At 41.6% G+C, this 19,457-nt stretch overlaps 1 protein-coding gene across 3 annotated transcripts in view; it reads left to right on the top strand.

Moving 5' to 3' along the window:
- Positions 1–19,018, top strand: part of NTRK2 (neurotrophic receptor tyrosine kinase 2) — a 205,651-nt gene extending 186,633 nt beyond the window's left edge. For all 3 annotated transcript variants that reach the window (XM_086480514.1, XM_086480515.1, XM_086480516.1), the window contains 2 exons: positions 17,806–17,964; positions 18,833–19,018. In XM_086480514.1, the coding sequence (XP_086336640.1) occupies positions 17,806–17,964; positions 18,833–19,018 (345 nt within the window). The remainder of the gene's footprint in view (positions 1–17,805; positions 17,965–18,832) is intronic.
- The last annotated feature ends 439 nt before the right edge of the window (positions 19,019–19,457 follow it).

Consider the following 19,457-nt stretch of genomic DNA (forward strand, 5'->3'; position numbering starts at 1 on the left):
TTTAAAAAGATGCAGCTTGGAGACAGTGCATTTTCATAGGAACAGATAACAGCGCTCTGCCAGATTCCAGTTGTGATGCTGAGCAACATGCTGCCCCCTCCTGTAGAGCATCCAGTTTCTGTTGGACATGGTCTTTTTCTTCATTTCTTGGCCTATTCTGTTTTTGGTTTTTAGATTTTTCTGTTCTGTTAAATGGTTGCAATCTTGTGTCCTGGTTTGACCATATTTCAGTCAGAGCTGCATGTATTTTATGCAGCTGTACAGGAGCTGATGTTTCTAAATAAACAATGCAATGTGATAGTTAATGATTGTTAGAGGGATTAATTCTGTTGTGACATAGACATGCTAAAATATTTAATCTCTAAAAGAAAAGCATTCAAAGTATCTTAATTGGACATTGACTGGTGCTATTTCAGATTTTTATTTTCTTTTTAACAACTGCTGATCGCTTTCTCCCATCATTTCACTTTCCATGGAAAGAATCTGCCCAGAGAAATTTCAGAAAGATTCGCCTATTAATTAATCATTTTATTGTTGCTTGTTTTTGTTTAGGCTGTAAGATAATCCATTCTGTTCCCAATATATGCTTGTTCTCTATAGTGTGTTTTAGTACTTTACCTGGAATCCAGTTGTTTTAAGATATAGTTTATTGATCTTGTGTGAAGCTTTGCTTGTTTGTTTTTTCCTGTGAACCTCTGTAAGACATGCCTTCCCTCAGTGCAGATCTTGAGTATCTGAATTGTACATGGAGCAGTTTTGGGAAAGGGAAGAATTCCTCCAGGAATCCCTCCTGGAATTGAGAGTGGAAATAATTTAGAGACTAGTGGTATTGCATTGAGCTACCTGTTGTGCGCCTACCTCCCTCTCACTGTGCCAAACTGCCCAGGGCCTGAAACATGCTGGGAATAGCCTGGATGTTGGGCTCCCACATACTTAAGGAGGTGCCACTTCCTGCAGGAAGCTGCCCTCTGAAAGCATAATGTTCCCTGCTACCTCATGGCCCTCCAGCAGCAGACACTGCTGAGATTTTTCTTATAGACCTCTGTAGGCCTTTGCTTCACTTCAGAACTGGTTTAGAGGATGCACAATATCAAAAAGCATGCTGTGCAATGTGTGACCTAAATTGAGTGTCCGTCACATTTTATTTTTAATTATTTGAGTACATTTTGGTTTAAGTTTCCATTCAAACTGAAATCTTTTGGGAGCATCTGGCTGACTTGTTTTGCTGGAAAACACCAACATTCTTAATTTCAAAATTTCTTGCTCAAAACTGTTCCAAATATTTCATTTTGTCAAAATGTTCAGTACTTTTGCCTGATTCAGAATCAAAGGCATTTCAAAACATCAATAATTCTCACAAGGAGCAAAACTTTTTTGGACCACTCTTTTTTTCTGAATAGACTAATAAGGTGACTGTAAGCAGCCTAGGGAGAAGTTTGTGTAGATCAGTTTGGATTTCTTGGGAAATATAAGTTTAAGGGGAGATGTTCTCAGTCCAGAAGAAGTAAAATGTAAACTTTCCTGCTGCCTTGTTGAGTCTTACTGTGTTTATCCCATCCTCACTCTGTTGCATCTGATACTTCAGGATCAGTGTATTAACATGGTAGTCAAAAGTTACTGTGATTCTTCTATCAATCAGTCCATAGACTAAATACAACCATCTCTTCCTTTACAGACATAGTTCTTTTCGTTTCTTCTTGGTATATTTTCTTGGCAATACAGAACAAAAATGTCTAGGGCTCAGTTCCACATGGCCTGCTTCTGGATGCCGTTGCACAATACAAAAATATCCATTTCTTTAGAAAAGTAGAAAAAGGTCGAGTTCTAGAACCTGCATCCCAGCTCATGCTTACAGATCCAGCTCGGTCTTTCATTTAAGTTAGTGCATTTTTATCTTTCTTTGCATACATAATACATATTATTCTCATAATATTAGCAGTGATAGTATTTTGTAGTATTAACATCAAATATTAAATTTTAAATATCTTTAAATATGAACAGTCTTGACGCTATTAATGATAAGAAGATTTTTCCATTAGTATATCATGTTAAAATTAATTATTGTGGAGGTGATTTTGTGACAAATACATTGTAGTGATTGTCATCCATCCCAGTGCTAATAAATAGCAGAAGGTGTATCGTAGGTCTTCTGTTGCCCCACAGCTGAGATCATTATGAGTAACTGGCTTGGCATAGCCTTGGCATGGCACCACAGGGTTTAATTTCACTCTTAGTGCTAAAGGGTGATCACAAAATGTAAGGCTTGGACAGAAATAATAAACATATTGAACTTGGTAGTTGTGTATTTCAACTTAGGCTTCTCAGAGAACAAGGACTTGGGTAGTAATGATAAAAGATCGTTGGCCCAATGTTAGACATTGCAGAAGAAATTCCTGGTGCAAATGCAGAATAACCAAAAGCTGTACTCCTGCTGGAAGACAGAATGAAATGCATTAACTGTTTTAGAGGGAACAACTTGCTGTGGTGGCAGACGTAATCCCAAGACCCCTAGAAATTTGGGGTCCGTCTGTGTGCTGTGGTTCGTTCTCCAAAACTCTTACTGGACTTTGACCTATGGAGAGCCCAGAGGGTTGCCCTGAGAAGCTGTGCTCCTTGACTCAGAGGAAAGCCCTATTTCTGGTGGTGGCAACTGCAAAGCACAATTTCATCAGGGCTTTCTGACAGCTACTCGCAACCTGTGAAATCCCTCAGGGGCAAGTTGCCTTGTCTCCTGCTAGTAACGGCCTGTAGGGTGCTTCGGCGCAGTGGAAAATTGTCTCTGTATTCTCTTAGAGAAGGTCTCGGTTCTGCCTTACTCTCTTATTCCCTGCCTCTCTCTCGCCAAGGAAAACAAATGAGCAAGGACAATGCAGGTTTTGTGTCCTCCATGCTGGAGAGGTGAAATTATATTTATTATTCTGATTCTGAATATTGTGTTCTGTTTAGCAGTGTTCATTCTGAATATTGCATTCCTTTTACTGAAGCAGAAAAGGGTTGAGGCTTCCCCTAACTTAGCAGTGTTTTGACCATAGGTCACCTTATGCAGGAGACTGTTAATGTTAGTGGGTATTTACTGAAATATCTGAAAGGCACGTGCATTAGGGCTGAAAGAGTCTTCTTCCCAGGCTTCAGCCCATCCATAGGGGGACTGAGTGCAGTAAGAGGTCATGTGGGACATAGTGCTCACTGATAACTGCTTGCTTTTTGGAGACACTTTGCAATAAATAGAAGGCTGACTGGTCATCTGTTCCTGCATGGCCTGGTCTATGGTTGTGACCATTCTACTTTTTTCCCAGCTCCTGTTCACCCTCTGTGCTCCTCCCATCCCCACATACTCTTTACTCTTCTGTTGGTATTCGTCTTGATTCCTTTCCCCATTCCCCAGGGCTAGGCTGTTGAGTTGTTGCTTTGTTTACTAGATACTTCTTCATTAAAGTGCCTCTGCTGAGCATAAAGAGGCCCTTATTTGAGTAAGTGCCCGTAAGGAGGAGTGACCCTTACTAGATTCGTTTAAGAGGGAAAGTTCTCCCCTGCTTTCTCTAAAGCCAAGACAATAACTTACTTCTGCTGTTATTGTGTCAGGCCCGTCACAGGAGGACATGGACGCTAGGAAGCTGTCTGACCTTAAAGAGTAATAAGTCGGATTGAATTTTCTTCAGGAATTGTCAGACTTCATTCCTGTCTGGTAGAAGCATGGTCTGTATTGGCTCACATATGATACTCATTGTTATCTCTTCAAAACAGGCAAAGAAAGTGCATGCAGTATTATTCTGGGGTTTCCAGTGGCTAACTCCCACTTGACTAGTTCCCTAGCTCAACAATTCTCACAGAAAACTGGAGCCATGTCTTGCTTTCCAGCAAAGGCATCATACTGACCATAACAGTGAGATGTCAGTAAGACTTAAGTACCCTTACCAAATACACTGCAGTGCATTTGCTGTCATTGTATAGATATTATCCTATGTAATTAGATGTAAGTAGCATGTCAAAATTATGTAGCATACATTTTGTGATGGAGTCTTCATGATCTTGCATTAATCCAGTTCCTTCACTACCTAGTTCATGATTCTCAACAACAAAGCACCCAGTCACTCATGTAGGGGTAACTATGCAAAGTGTTCAAAAGAATTGAAAAGCAGATTAAACCAGATGAAATAAACTTGGAGAATAATTTAAAATGTCAGTATTCACTTGGAATTGCCATGCTCCCAGGACAAACTCTTTTGTCAGCGTTAGCTCGTTAGTGATAAGCCAACTGATAAAATGAACATGAGACTTGTGTAATACTGATTTCAGATGTCCTGGAAGGCTGGAGCATTCATACAGAATGAGTCTTGCACAATACAGCAGGTTTCCAAACTCAAAATCATTATAGTAGGAGGAAGACCCTTTCAGGAGAGAACTTAGTGGTGCATCTGCTTTTTGTTAACAAAAGCCTCTTAGCTAGCTCAATGACTGAAGTGTCTTGAAGGGGAACTCCTAACTGGCAGAGAGGAAAGGAAATTAAAATGAGACTGCAGCCTAAGTATGGGATCAAGGCTAATGGGAACCCCAGAACCATCCCCTTCTTGAGGGCCATGGTGAACCACAAAATAAAAATATCCTGATGGGTACAAGATCCGAGAAAATAACAACAGATGCCAGGATACAGGGTTAGGTGAAGGTGACAGCCTAATATACAGAAATAATAATAGAATTGCCTAGCAAGAAAACAAAGAAAACTGAGGCCTAAAGCACATAACATTTTAATAAGAACATGATTGAGTACATTTGATAATACTCTGTGTGGATCATCCTAAACATGTCAAAGAGTATTGTAAAGTAGCATGACTTTAAAAGGAAATGCAGGCTTTATGGAACAATATTTCAAAAGTTTTCATCTTAAGCAGATGAAAAATATTCTGAAGTACAAAGATTCGCAATTAGGGCTATAGTAATCCACTATCACATAACCAAGTAAAAGTGCAACTGCTATGATGAACCCATTTGTAATTTTTTGCAAGTGGCTAGAAAAAGTGTTATTGTTATGTATGACGTGTAGAAGCCTCATGTAGATCAGGACTTCACTGACGTAGGCATTATACAAGCGTAGTGCCAGCCTAGTTTAAATATGGCTTTATTTAGTACCACCTTTTCAAAGAGATTGATTTGGAAGTCCTAGCTAAAGGTATTCGTGATCAGTCTGAAATACTGGGGCTGTAGACCAGCTCAGAAGACCCCAAACAGTCTGAAATATCTTGTCTTAACTATATGAGACATTCATTTCCCACTTGGCTATTTTGAATGTCTCCAGGAGCTCCTTGAATCTAGGCAACTCTGGAGTCTGGGAACGCTGCATGTAAGATTTACATTGAAGTTTGTACAGTTAATCTGCACTTTTTTAACAATAGAGATCTTAAAAAATCAAGTGACTTTTAACTACTTTGGTGTAAAATTGCAAAAATATGTTGTCTAACCTTTGAGCTTTCAGTTTTACTGCAGATCCTTCTTTTATTTGAGCAGTGAAACTAAAAATGTTTATGTGTTGATTTTGAATTAATTATAGTATTACAGCAGTGCAGCAAGCAGAGGACTCAATGTTTAATCTGATTCTTGTTCATTCAGAGAGGAAGGTGAGCATGCATAAGGTAAGAACCCTTCAGTGCTGCACGGTTACAGTAAGCAGCAGCTTCATCCTAGGAGGAGATAGAAGGTTTTCCAGATTGCTCCCCTGGGGCACTGCAAAACCTGTGATGCAAAAGCAGGGAGAGTAGGTGTAGTTGTGTGTTTCTTTCCCACCCACCTCTTCTTTGTCCACACACCACTAGCATTTGGTGAAGGATGGGAGGAATCCATGATGTGGTGTGTCAAATCTTCAGAGAGCCTTTACCTGAAATGCAGCAATGCTCGTGCAGAGCCTAAAATCCTTTCAAAGATCACTGTGATCTTCCTTTGTTCCCCAGTATCACCTAGTAATGAGCAAGTTCAACAGGCTTTATGTCAGAAAGCCAAGCCTCCACCCTGATGACATGCCATCAGAGAATGGATCCACCCAGGGAAATTTTAGGGGACATTTCTTGCTAGACTAACACCTTCTATGAATGATTGCATGTCAGGAGATTATCTGGCCTCGTTTTAGAGGCAGAAGAAAAGGTGCTTCAGCATCACAGGCAGAATTTACAGCTCAGTGTTGGTGTTAAACAAATGCAGTCATGTGAATTCCAAGAGCCATTGTATACACAATGCAGTATAATGTTTGCCAAATGGAAAATGACAGTGCTGAGGGTACAGACAGGCACTGAAAAGGATTAAAAAAGGTACCAACCAAATACAAAACCCAAAACCAAATTTGTGTTTCCAAGCCCTCTGCTGGTGTAAATTCTCCCTTTGCACCAGTGTAGAAATTCAGCTAAGAGCTATAAAATTATTTCATCACGGCTTGGGCTACACTTTGGCTCTTGTGTTCAAGAACAGTATTTTAAGCATGGCTTGAGGAATAATTCAACATAAGAATTTGATAAGAACAGTTTAGAATTTTGCATACTCCGTAGGAATGAGTAATATTTCTTTTTGGTTTGGTGTTAGCAGTTACTGGTATTTTTAATGATCATATTGTGTTGTTTCATGGATGCCTCATTTCAGAGCAAATGCCTGTTTCAAGTCATAGAATTATGTCATGGTACAAGTGAGGAGATGAAAACTAGAATTCATGGAAGGAAGACAACAGAGAATTTTTTCTGTTCTATTGTAGTGAAAATTTTCTCTTGTGTTTTCCAGTTTATGTAAACAAATTACAGACCAGAAAAAGTGAGAAGCAGAAAACACCATCAAGACTGCAGAAGAGAAGGAAAACAAGGACCTTGCCATTGCCTCGTTTATTAGCATCTGGCTGAGGACCAGTATAATTTAACCTCTCTCAGGTCCCTGCCAATGTGGCTGTCTACCTGCATAGACTTAGATTAGCCTGGTGACACTATCCATGTAAACATTCCCAGTGCGGGCACTGGAGACAAATCAGGATTGTTGTTGTGATCCTACTTTTATTTTGCTGTTTAGGCAAGTCGAGATAAGTCTTCACAGAAAAAAGCAATTGCTAATGCTCTGAAATAGTAAGATTATTGGTCTTCCTTTGAAGTCATGAAACTTTGCTCTGCCTTCTTAATGCTTCTGGCTGGACAGAGAACATCTCTGAACTCTCTTCAGGAAGTTCATAGTTGACAGGTTTAATTGACATGACTTGCCTGGCATCATACAGGTAGTCTGTGAACAAGCCAAAAGATCTCACATAGAATGGTTGACTTACTTATTTCCCTTCTGCACTGATGGTTCAAAATAACCTCTTTAACTTGTGGGAAAGATGCGGGAACTCAGTAGGTTCGCCCATATTCTTCAGATTTATGAAACCAAAGACTGCTCATTTTATTGCCTCATATATGTGTAGCAGTTTGTTAGTCTTGGTATTTGTAAGTCACCTGATAAATTAACTACCCAGGGAACGGGGGTGAGGCTGTCTAATAAACTCAAAGAACTGGAGCATCTGAGACATTTCAACTAAATCTGTGGTGCTCCCATGCAGCATACATTATAGAAACACTTTTGTGACTCACAAAGGAGAAGTAAAGCTACAAACCAAGATCTATTGCTACCCTCTTCTCCTGTGGTGTAACTTGACATGACTGATAGAGCCGGACATGCTGCGTTAACCTACAGTAAATTTGAAAATTTTGGTTTTCAGTAAAATAAATATGGGAAAAGGTTGTGGTGACTAGTACTTGAGAAATAGCTTTCAGACTTGACATTGGGAACACAATGAACACAAACTGGTTTATGTGGTGTGGTACTTGACTTTCAGAGTCTGCCCTCAACTAACTGCTATTTGTTGATATTGGCTGTGCAGTCCAGCTAGCATCTCATCACACTACACCTCAAAGCCCCTATTTAAAAAAGCAAACAGAACTTAGGATTTCAACTATGGTACAGACTTCTAGATGCCAGTTTTCCAATGTATATTAAAGGTTATTTTTAAAACTTCCTTGGCCCTGGTAAGCCCAGACTACTTGGGATTAATTTAAAATTTTATATTTTGTAAAAAATTTGTAAATGTAAACTTTGGAATTTGATATTTTGTAAACTGTTTGCTTTGAAAATCAGAAAGGCAGTAGCTGTAGTTCATTAATTTTGCATTGCAAAATTGTTCTGCTGTTGACTTGGACACATCAGATGATCATCCCAGAGCCTGTGAAGATTTTAACATGAGTTGTTCCAGTTGTACCTGATACCTCTCTTCGTCCACTGGTACAACCAGCAACCACTCAGGTGTGGAAATAGTGGTAGGGTACAAGTGATACATTAACAACTTTTTGTAAAATGAAACACAGGGCTTCACATGAGCTCAATATTCTGAGTTGCAGGTCATGCTGCTGGAGTGATCAGTAACTGTATGCTATGGTATAACTTGATATGGCAGATTAGGAGAATACAAGGTGTTTAGAAAGGAGAGGACATCAGGTTCAACATGCCAAGTATTCTCTGGTTTATAGTAATCCCATCTGCTTGCTTTTTAAGCAAGGTCCTAAGTTCTCATCTTCAGAAACAAATCTAGATTTCCACTGAGTTAATTGAAATACACCGTTGAAGTTGTCTTGCCTTTCAATTTACTGCAGTATACCTCCCTTTCATATCACTTAGATGATAATCTATTGTTTGACGCTAGAAATTTTCTCATTTTAAAGTAAATGATATTTTAAAGGAATAGACTTCTTTTTTTGTAGAATCATAGAGCAGTTTGGATTGGAAGGGACCTTTAAAGGTCATGTAGCCCAACCCACCTGCCATAAACAGGGACATCTTTAGCTAGATCAGGTTGCTCAGAGCCCAATCCAACCTGAGCTTGAATGTTTCCAGGGATGGGGCTTTTACCACCTCTCTGGCAACCTGTTCCAATCAACCTCATTGTAAAAAAGTTCTTCCTTATATCCGGTCTAAATCTACCCTCTTTTAGTTTAAAATCATCACTCCTTGTCCTGTCACAACACGGCCTGCTAAAAAGATTCTTTTCGTCTGTCTTATAAGACCCTTTTAAGTACTGAAAGGCTGCAATAAGGTCTCCCGAGAGCCTTCTCTTCCCCAGGATGAACAACCCCAACTCTCTCAGCCTGTCCTCATAGAAGAGGTGTTCCATCCCTCTGATCATTTTTGTGGCCCTCCTCTGGACTCACTGCAACAGGTCCATGTCTTTCCTGTGCTGATGACTCCAGAGCTGGACACAGCACTCCAGGTGGGGTCTCACCAGAGTGGAGTAGAGGGGCAGAATCACCTCCCTCGACCTGCTGGCCACACTTCTCTTGATGCAGCCCAGGATGTTGTCTTTCTGGGCTGCGAGTGCACATTGCTGGCTCATGTCCAGCTTTTTGCCCACCAGAACCCCAAAGTCCTTCTCAGCGGGGCTGCTCTCAATCCCTTTGTCCCGCCCAGGTGTCAATACAGGCTGCAGGACCTTGCACTTGGCCTTGTTAAACCTCATGAGGTTCACACAGGCCCACCTCTCCAGCTTGTCCAGGTCCCTCTGGATGGCATCCCATCCTCTCAGGTGTGTTGACTGCACCACTCAGCTTGGTGTCACCTGCAAACTTGCTGAGGGTGCACTTGATCCCACTGGCTATGTCATTGATGAAGGTATTAAACAGCACTGGTCCCAGCACAGAGCCCTGAGGGACTCCACTTGTCGCTGATCTCCATCTGGAGATGTAGCCGTTGACCACTACTCTCTGGATGGAACCATACAATCACTTCCTCATCCACCAAACAGTCCACCCATCAAATCCATATGTCTCCAACTTAGAGAGAAGCAGGTTGTGTGGGACTGTGTCAAAGGCCTTATGGAAGTCCAGATAGCCGACATCCATAGCTTTTCCCTTGTCCACCACTCCATCGTAGAAGGCTGTTAGGTTGGTCAGGCAGGACTTGCCCTTGTGAAGCCGTGCTGGCCGTCCTGAATCACCTCGCTGTCCTCCATGTGCCTTAGCACAGCTTCTAGGAATATCTGCTCCATGACCTTCCGAGTCACAGAGTTGAGGCTGACAGGTCGGTAGTTCCTGGTGTCCTCCTTTCTACCCCTTTTAAAAATGGGTACAATGTTTCCCTTTTTCCCATCACCAAGGACTTCACCTGCATGTTGTGACTTTTCAAATATCATGGAGAGTGGCTTGGCAGCTACATCAGCCAGTTCCCTCAGGACTCTGGGATGCACTTCGTCAAGTCCCATTTTGCATGTTAAGATTCCTCAGGCGGTCATGAACTTGATCTCTTACAGTGGAAGGGACTTTGCTCCCCGAGTTCCTATTTTGTGGTCCATACACTCGAGTGGTGTGGGAAGAGAGATTGCCAGTGAAGCCTGAGGCAAAAAAGTTGTTGAGTGCCTCAGCCTTCTCCTTGTCCATTGTTACCAGCTTGCCAGTCTTTCTCATCAGGGGTAGTACACTTTCTTTAACCTTCCTTTTCTGGTTGACGTACCTGTAGAAGCCCTTCTTACTGTTTTTTGTGTCCCTTGCCAAGTTCAGCTTCAGCTGTGCCTTGGCCTTCCTGACTGCATTCCTACACAACCAGGCAGTGTCCCTATACTTGTCCCAGGATACCCATCCCTGCTTCCACTGCCTGTGCATTTCCTTCTTGCCCTTTAGTTTGACCAGCATGTCTTGACTCAGCTTTGCCAGTCTCTTGTCTTGCTTTCCTGATTTCTTACACCTGCTCTTGTGCTCTATGGAAAGTGTCCTTAAAGATCTGCCAGCTCTGTTCTGCACCGTTGTTCCTGAGGGCAGTTTCCCAGGGGGTCCTGTTGAATAACTCCTTGAACAGCTGGAATTTTGCTTTCCTAAAATTCAGGGTCCTGACTTTACTCTTTGCCTGACCCATATCCCTCAGGACTGTGAACTCCACCAGTGCATGATCACCACAGCACAGGCTGCCTCCAATCCTGACGTCACTGATTAACTCACTTGCATTGGTGACCATCAGGTCCCATATTGCATCCCTTCTGGTAGGGCTGTCTATTACCTGGCTTAGGAAGTTCTCTTCAATGCACTCCAGGAGTCTCCCGGATTGTCTACAGCTCGCCATGCTACTTTTCCAGCAGATGTTGGGGTGAAGTCCCGCAGGAGGGCGAGAGCCTGCGAGTGCCGAAGCCTTCTATAGCTGGAGTAAGAAGACTTTATCCATAGACTCCTCTTCATAAGGGTGGCCTGTAGCAGGTACCAACCACAAGGTTCCCTTTGTTGTCTCCGTCTCTAATTCTTACCCATAAGCTTTAAACCCGTTTGTGGCTGTACTTCAGAGACAGCTCTTCACACTCTATCCATTCCTTAATGTTGACAGCAATGCCTCTGCCCCTCCTTCCTCTCCTGTCCCTTCTGAACAGCCTGTAGCCTTTGTTAACTACACTCCAGTCATGGGATTCGTCCCACCAAGTTTCAGTAATGGCAACCAGGTTGTAGCTTTTTAGCAGCAGGGTGGCTTCCAGCTCCTCCTGTTTGTTGCCCATGCTCTGTGCATTGATGTAGAGGCACTTCAGCTGGGCTGTCGGCCTTGTCACCTTCTTAGAGGAACACGCCTTAATTCCTTTGAGGTATTTCAGCGGTGTTTCCCTATTGGCTCCTATTACCTCAGGAACCCCTGGCTCATCTCCGTAAGACTTCAAGCATGCTGCAGTGTACCCAGCGTACCTCAGGGCAACAGGCTGAAAGCCCTCGCTAGCACCCCATCCCTCTAACCGTGGTGTGTCATCCCACAGCTTGTCACAGGCAAGCCTGATGTTATCACCCTGCCCCTTCCAAGTCTAGTTTAAAGCTCTGTCAATGAACATCGCAACCTCCTGAATAACAACCCTCTTCCCACTTTGAGAAAGATGAATCCCATCTGATGCCAGTAAGCCTGGTGGTAAGTTCATACACATTTCCTCCTGGGAGCTGTAATTGTTACTTTTCAGTGCTGCGGATTTGTATTCAGTTAACTTTCCTTCTGTCCTTCTGATAGGGGACGTTTCTTTTAATCAGAGATGTGAATCATGTCACCTTCTTCATAGCACTCATCTGATTTTACCTCCAGGGCACTATATCTTCCTTTCTTGGAAGAATAAGTGCTCTGTAATGCAGTAACTACTACCGATTATTAATTACTCTGTATATTTGGCTGACTCAATATGATATTCTGTTGTGTAAAACACAACAATAGAAACAGTTTCTATATCCTTTCAACTTAGCATTTGAAAAGGTCTGTGGAAGAAGCCAAATTCTAAGACACATTAGGTCATTCACATATTTTAATTCCATGTGGTATCTCTCCTTCATTCCACCCTTTTGACAGAATTGTTTTTAGCCCTCATAAGCATTGCTGGGAAGTTTGATAAGAGCTGCATATTGCAATGTGTGGCCCATCTACACAGGAACATAGAAACAGCTTCTCCAAAGGTCCCTCTAGTCCAGGATCCTGTCACTGTGAGTAACCAGTGCCTGTGGAATAGTATGAAAAGAGGTTAAGCATATATCAGTATTTTCCATATGCACTGTCTTAGCCACCAGCACTCTGCGGCTCAGGCGCCTCCTGGGCCAGAGCTGGTAACTTTGTGTTTGATAGCCCTTGTCAGGTTTTATCCTCCATGAGTGTGTTTAATCACTTTTTGATCCCAGGTAAGCCTTGTGGCTTGGCACTATCTTGTAGCAATGAGTTCCATAAGCAACTGTACATTATGTGATGGGGTGCCTCTTTTTGTTTCTTTTGAAGCTGCCATTTACAAATTTCATTTTTTGTCTTCTGGTTCTGGTGTTACGTGAAGCGCTGAGTAGTTGATCTTTCTTCATCTTCTCCATACCACTCATGGTTTCGTAGAGAATGATGAAAAGAATTCTATCTCCAGTGACACAAAGTTGACACACAATGTTGAACTGATGTTGCACAACTGAAGAGAGAATTCACAGTTTAATAAATGGTGTGCTAGACATTATTTCAGTTTTCTTACAAGACCACTGGTAGGATTAATTAAGAACTTTAGATGCAAGCCCCTTTTGAATAGAGATTAGTTAAAGCAAGGTTAAAAGTGATAATGAAAGGACACATATTTAGCTATAGGTTAATAATCTGCCTTATTTCATAATTCAGTAACCTCATCTGCTGGAGTGGTACGGCTTCTTATGACTGTGAAAATAATACATTGCTCTTCTGCAAGTGGACACAGCAGGACTGATGATATTTTAAGAGGAGACATTGACTTTGTCTGCAAGGCCAGGGCATGGAAGAAATGAAAATAACAATTATTGATTTTTTTCTTGTGCCGAGAGAAACATTTGCCAGCATTTTATGAGGGGTAAAGAGCAGATGTTCACCAAGAGAGGAGGGGTTTTCAGTTTTAGCAATAAGACATGATAATTTTTGCAGAGAACATTTCTTTGCAGTTATATCATCCTGACATGGGGAAACAAGTCAGAAGACCAAAACATAAATAGCAAAAACTACCCTGAAATGCTGTAGTCACGCAAGTATACAAGATGCTCCTTTAGGAGGGGGTGAACAAATGAATCAAAGGTATAGCTTGGTTCCAGTTTGACTAACTGAGATCCAGTTGCATTAAAGAGACTGAGTATATACTTACCACATGACAGTTAGTTTAAGCATATGCTGAACTGCATTGCTGCTTTCAGGACTACTGCCCCAAATTGCAAAAGGTCTAAGATCAGCAGGGCTCTGGAGAGATGCAGCAGTCAAGCCAAACAGGACATTGGGCAGGATCGGGGCTGAAACCCATGGGTTAGTCATTCAGGTTCATTTCGCTCACAAAGTGAAAGATTACTTTTATCCTGTTGGCAGAAAAAGCATCACTAGTCTTTAGAGAATATACAAAGTGTTGTGGCACATTATATAATGTCACTCTGTGGGAATCGTGGGAACCTGAGAACGTGGAACATAAATGAGGAAGTCAGTTTGCCAAGGCTATGCAGTTGATTGCTGTGCTTTTTACTGCATGAATTCAGAGTAATCAACTTATAGCCAGAAACTGAAAAAAAATGGGGAAAGAGTTATGTAATACAGTGCCTGCAAAAGCTGGGGGTTGGATTTGACATTGTCTCCAGGAGTGCTGGAGCCTCCCCAGATACAACCACCAGCATTTATCAGGGAGAAAGATTACTCCCTGTTCCAGCTAGTCCCTGTCCTGTTCTTTGGTCAGCCTCTGCAGCACCCTATGGCATGGCTCTGGAGCCCCAAACTGCTCTATCATACCCTCAGCCCCCAGTGCTGCTATGGTCAGACCAGGTTGCAGCTGGCATGCCTTGCAAAAGTGTGGCAAATCCATTCAGCCCTCCCTCTTCATGATACAGATGAGTAAGGCATAAACTTGGCATGAATTGATTGAGTGGTCATCTTAGCAACTTTATTTCTTGTGCCTTTACCACCCCATGGCTTGTGTCTTATCTGTGCAGCCCCACATACAGCCTGTTTCTTCTACATCCCTGTAGGCTGGTTTCCCTTGCCTCCACCCACAGCCTCCTGTTCCCAGCAGGAGCACAAGGCTTCGTCTACTCCTTCTTTGTAAGAAAGCATACCCTTTTGCTCACAAACATTGGAGGCTTTGGATTCCCATGGCAGTTGGGCAGTAGAAGTTGAAAGAGACCAGGGCAGGATATCAACAGATGCATTTTTAATTGGCATAAGGAACGCTTGATGACAATCAGCTAAGACCTCTTCTCTCTAGCAGTAATATTAATGTGCAAGAAAGCTGGGTTTACATTGAATGGATGGATGGCTGGATGTGTGCAGACCCTTGGGCAACAAAAATCAACTTCCATAGAATTTTGTGCTACAGGCCTGGTTTCCTTCTTAAAACCAAAATTTCTGTGTTAGACAAGCCTCACCATTTCCTGGTGCCTGTGAAGCAGCATACGGAACATACGAAGCCAGAACGTGAACAAACTTAAGCAAACTCTAGAATTAGGTACCCTGCTTCAAGGCTAAGACATGGTGCTTCTACAGCAATCCTTGAAGCTTGACGTTTGCAAATAGATGAAAACAATGTTCAAGGTCGGCTTATCTGGCACTTTTCAAAGCACTAAATTCACTTAAAAGATGAGTGCTGAAAGTGGTGACAAGTGGACTGACATTGTATTGTTGGAAGTGCAACATTTCAATCATAGAACAGTGTGGCAGTTTCCTCTTGGACGTGCCTCTTTGGAGAACATCATAGTTCACTGATCCAGCATAGCAGTCTCCTCCCTGTGGATAGTTTGAACATTGCAGAAGCTAATGCACCAGGCCTTCTGCTTTAGATTCTAGACCAATATTGCTAGTAAAAGCACCTAGTGAGCATAATACAAGGCTGTGGCTGGGCTAGGGAGTGCTTGCTTTCATAAACTGACATTTGGAAGCAAGTACTTAAGTCCCAGAAAGGATCTGTAGAAGTACAATTCTGAATAAAAATAAGCCATCATAAACCACCATGCCTTCAGGTAAGCATCAAGAAAACATACCCTAATTTGTGTCTATAAAATGGTCATTTTCACAACGTCTTTACAGCTAGTGTGGATTTTAAAGTGATAGCATATTAAGTTAAAACTGTAATGCTTTTAAACCTGTCATAACCTTAGCTAGACTGAATATAAAGGTGTCCTTTACCTGCAACTGCAGTCTGCTTAGCACACAACCATTTCAAAATTATGTGTATCAAGCAGCACTGCCACTACAGTGTACATAGCAGGGACTTTATCCTGCAGAATCCTGATATCTGAGAGCTGTATAATACTTGCGCTTCTTACTAAAGCATATGCAGAAGGCATCCCTTTGAAGCACTCAGCACCTTTAAAGTTTGGTCAATGTAGTCATGTTTTCCTTCATTGGTCCTTGGAAAACATCGCTTAGCCTTGCTGAGATTTTGGCAACAACAAAAAAAAGGCACTCCACCTCTTTTCACAGCTATTATGGCACAACTTGGACTCAATAATCCAATAAAGATCCAAAGAAGCTCACAACTGACTGGCAATTTGTTTCAGGCGTCCTGGGAACAGTTATGTCAAGTCCCAGGCTTCAGTTCAAGAAAGCTCTGAAGCATATTCTTCATTTTAAGCATACGCCTAACACAGCCCTTAATGCTTTTCTGATCTGAGTGAGTGTTCACTCAGTAACCACTGATCATTAATAGACAAGGAGATGTGCATTTAGAAAAAGTGCCTTTGGCCAGTCCCTGACCTGGGCTTTTGATGTGGCTGATCTGAAATCTGAGTTGAAACTGAAGATGCTCTATGGACTCGGGTAGATACTCAGCCTGCCACAGTTGATGCTTGGTGTTGCACAGATATCCTGTCTTCATCGCTCACATGACATCTCATGTTAGGGGAGCAGAAGAAAAGCCTAGTAATAGACCAAGTCTATGAAAGTTTAAGCGTGACTTTTTGTTTTCATGGAGTCAGTAGCAAGTGTTGACTTGTGATGCACAGAACAGGGTTGAGCTCTCACAGACATAGCTGTGTTTTTGGTATACTATGCTAATGCTGAATTACTGTCATATAGCTGGAAATGGATGTTCTACATGATTTGGAAATAATGTGAACCCTGACTGAACTTCTATTGGATTTTCCTTCCATTTGCTTTTTCAATGTGAGAACAAGGAGGGCGTTATTTATAACAATAGATGTAAAGTCCCACAAGGAGAAATGATACTTTGAATTGACAGAATCTTGAAAGTGCAAGTGTGGTTTCATAACTAAATAAATTTTCTGACAGACAGAAAAATGAGAGTTAATCAAAAGTTGGATGTCCTTGAAAAAGCTGTCCTTTTTTTTTTTTTTTTTTTCCCTTGGAAATATTTGCAGCTGTCTTGATGCAAAAGTAATCAGAATATCTATATATCGATATCACAGTATCTCAGCAGTTACACTATTTTAAAAGAATTCAAGTGGATTTCTTTATTGATGTGATCCAGTCAGAATGGGACATATAAGGAACAATAAATTGTTTAGAAACTGGAAATGAGAGATTTTTTAAAAAATTTAAATTAGGTTAGGAAACCTGATTTTAAGGAAGTATAGCATTCTGGGGAAAATGAAAAATGTTCTAACAGACTTTCAGAAAGGCATTCATTCAGTAAAAGATCCCGTTCAACATGAGTTGATTTGGGATAGGAGTCCATGTCGTACAAGTTATTTGGTATCAAGGGAATATATCCAAAGAACCAAAATTTTTTTTAAAGCTGTGTAGGACTGGGTAGTTAATGTGGAACAAAATAATTTGATGCATTAACTTTGTAAATTATCAACATAAAATAGCATTGCTTTAATTCATTCATAATGAGGGTATTAAACTGTACAGATCCTGATCCTACCATGTCATGCAGTCAGACCACTGTGTCTTCATAGATTTCAGTTGATATTGCTGAGTTTGTAAGAGAATTGTCATTGCAGATTTCATTTCCTGAATCTTTCTTAGTTTCCTGAGTGTTAAAATGGGGAGTAAAACTGTCCTAATTTAAAGTGGGTTGCTAGGCTAAAATAATGAATAATTGTGTAGAACTTCCTGTTCCTTGGGTAGGGTGTGCCAAGTAAATGTTAAAGGTGACTTTGCACTTCAGAAGCAATGTCTTTGGAGATTCTGTTGGGAAACTATCATGGTAGTGATAGTTGTTGAGGGGAGAGGAGTTTGGACCATGAATTCTTAGTCCTTAAAAGCTTCTCAAAGTAAATGGTATCAGATGGGTAAAAAGAAACCATGGATTATCCTTATTTAACATCTTGATACTCTTCCTTGTGAGGGTCTGGAGGAATTATTTCTGACTCTTTCGGTTGTTTTTTTCAGGTTGGGGGCCACACCATGCTGCCCATTCGTTGGATGCCTCCAGAGAGTATCATGTACAGGAAGTTCACCACAGAAAGTGATGTCTGGAGCCTGGGGGTCGTATTATGGGAAATCTTTACCTATGGCAAGCAGCCATGGTATCAGCTCTCAAACAATGAGGTGTGTGTAATACATTCTCAGACTGTGTTGGGAAGGCTGGCACGTTAACTGTTGGTGTAGCTTCTCTGGAGAAGGGACAGCAACAAATTTATTTAGGAAAGGCAAAACCCCGATGTCAGGTATTTATGGTATTGTCATGAACTTTGTGGTTGAATTTCTTCTGTTTCACCTTTTTCTCCTCAGAGTGGATGGAAGTTGTCCAAGCAGAACTATGCCAGTTGGCATTTAGCTTTTTCGTTTGTATAGGATATACATATCAGATATATACCTGCTCTGGGTATTGAGAAAGACCATGATGCAATGAAAAGGAGCTTAGCTATCTACTGAACAGGCTTTGGGTGATTTTGTTTCCGTGTCATACATGTCATTGTTGCAGAGTGATTGTCCAAAATCATTCTTGAATAGATCAACATAATCTGGAGATCTCTTGATTTCCAGGCAGTCACAAGTAACCCATCTCCAGAGATTAACCACAGTGATGCTCATGAGGAGGAAGGGAGGGGCACTGATGCTCTGTGTGAACAGGGTGAAAACAGCCTCCTTCTGAGATGAGATGAGGTTGATAGGTGGATAGAGAGAGGAGGTACAGGATTACTTCCTGGCTGTCATTCCTTCATGAGTGGAAAGGACAACGTGGGTGAACTTAACATCAGTGAAATTATTGCTCCTTGACAACTTACATTTCAGTGATTTTTCCAGATCACATCCCACTGCTTGTGCGTCTACCTAGAAATGCAGCCCTTAGCAGAGTTGGCTGGGTGACTGCCACCAGTGAGGCTGCTGTGGATATTATCAGATAACTGTTCCACAGGTGACCCACATGTAGATGGCAAAGCTAAGCTGATCCTTTCCTTCTGATTTCTCATAGGTGATTGAGTGCATCACTCAGGGCCGAGTCCTGCAGCGACCTCGCACATGCCCTAAGGAAGTGTATGACTTGATGCTGGGCTGTTGGCAGCGGGAGCCTCACATGAGGCTCAACATCAAAGAAATCCATTCCCTCCTCCAGAACTTGGCCAAGGCATCTCCAGTCTACTTGGATATTTTAGGCTAAAGTCTCCTAACATTTCTTCTTACGGGCTGTGGGAATGAATGTGTTCAACTGCCGCTGAACTCCATTAAAATGTGTTCTTAACTTTGACAGTATTAATGACAAAGTTGCGGAGAAGCTTTCAAAGGGCAAGCAATGTGCACTTCTCCATCTGTAGACACAGTATTGACTTTTTAGACATTACTGAGACGTATCTCCTCTCTCTCTCTCTCTCTTTCAGTTTCTATCATTTTTTTCTTCTCTCCTGTCTTTCTAATCAATTTGGCTTCTGCATTATTGTAACTCTGCATAGACAAAGGCCTTAAAAACCTGATCTGTTATATCAGCAGACTCTTCAGTTTGCCCACCACAACTAACAATGCCTTGTTGTATTCATGCCTTTGATGTGGATGAAAAAAAGGGAAAAAAACATTTGACTCGAACTTTGTGATTTCTGCTGTAC

This window comes from Leptosomus discolor, chromosome Z (genome assembly GCF_034619465.1).
Source record: "Leptosomus discolor isolate bLepDis1 chromosome Z, bLepDis1.hap2, whole genome shotgun sequence".
NCBI classification, from domain to species: Eukaryota; Metazoa; Chordata; class Aves; order Leptosomiformes; family Leptosomidae; genus Leptosomus; species Leptosomus discolor.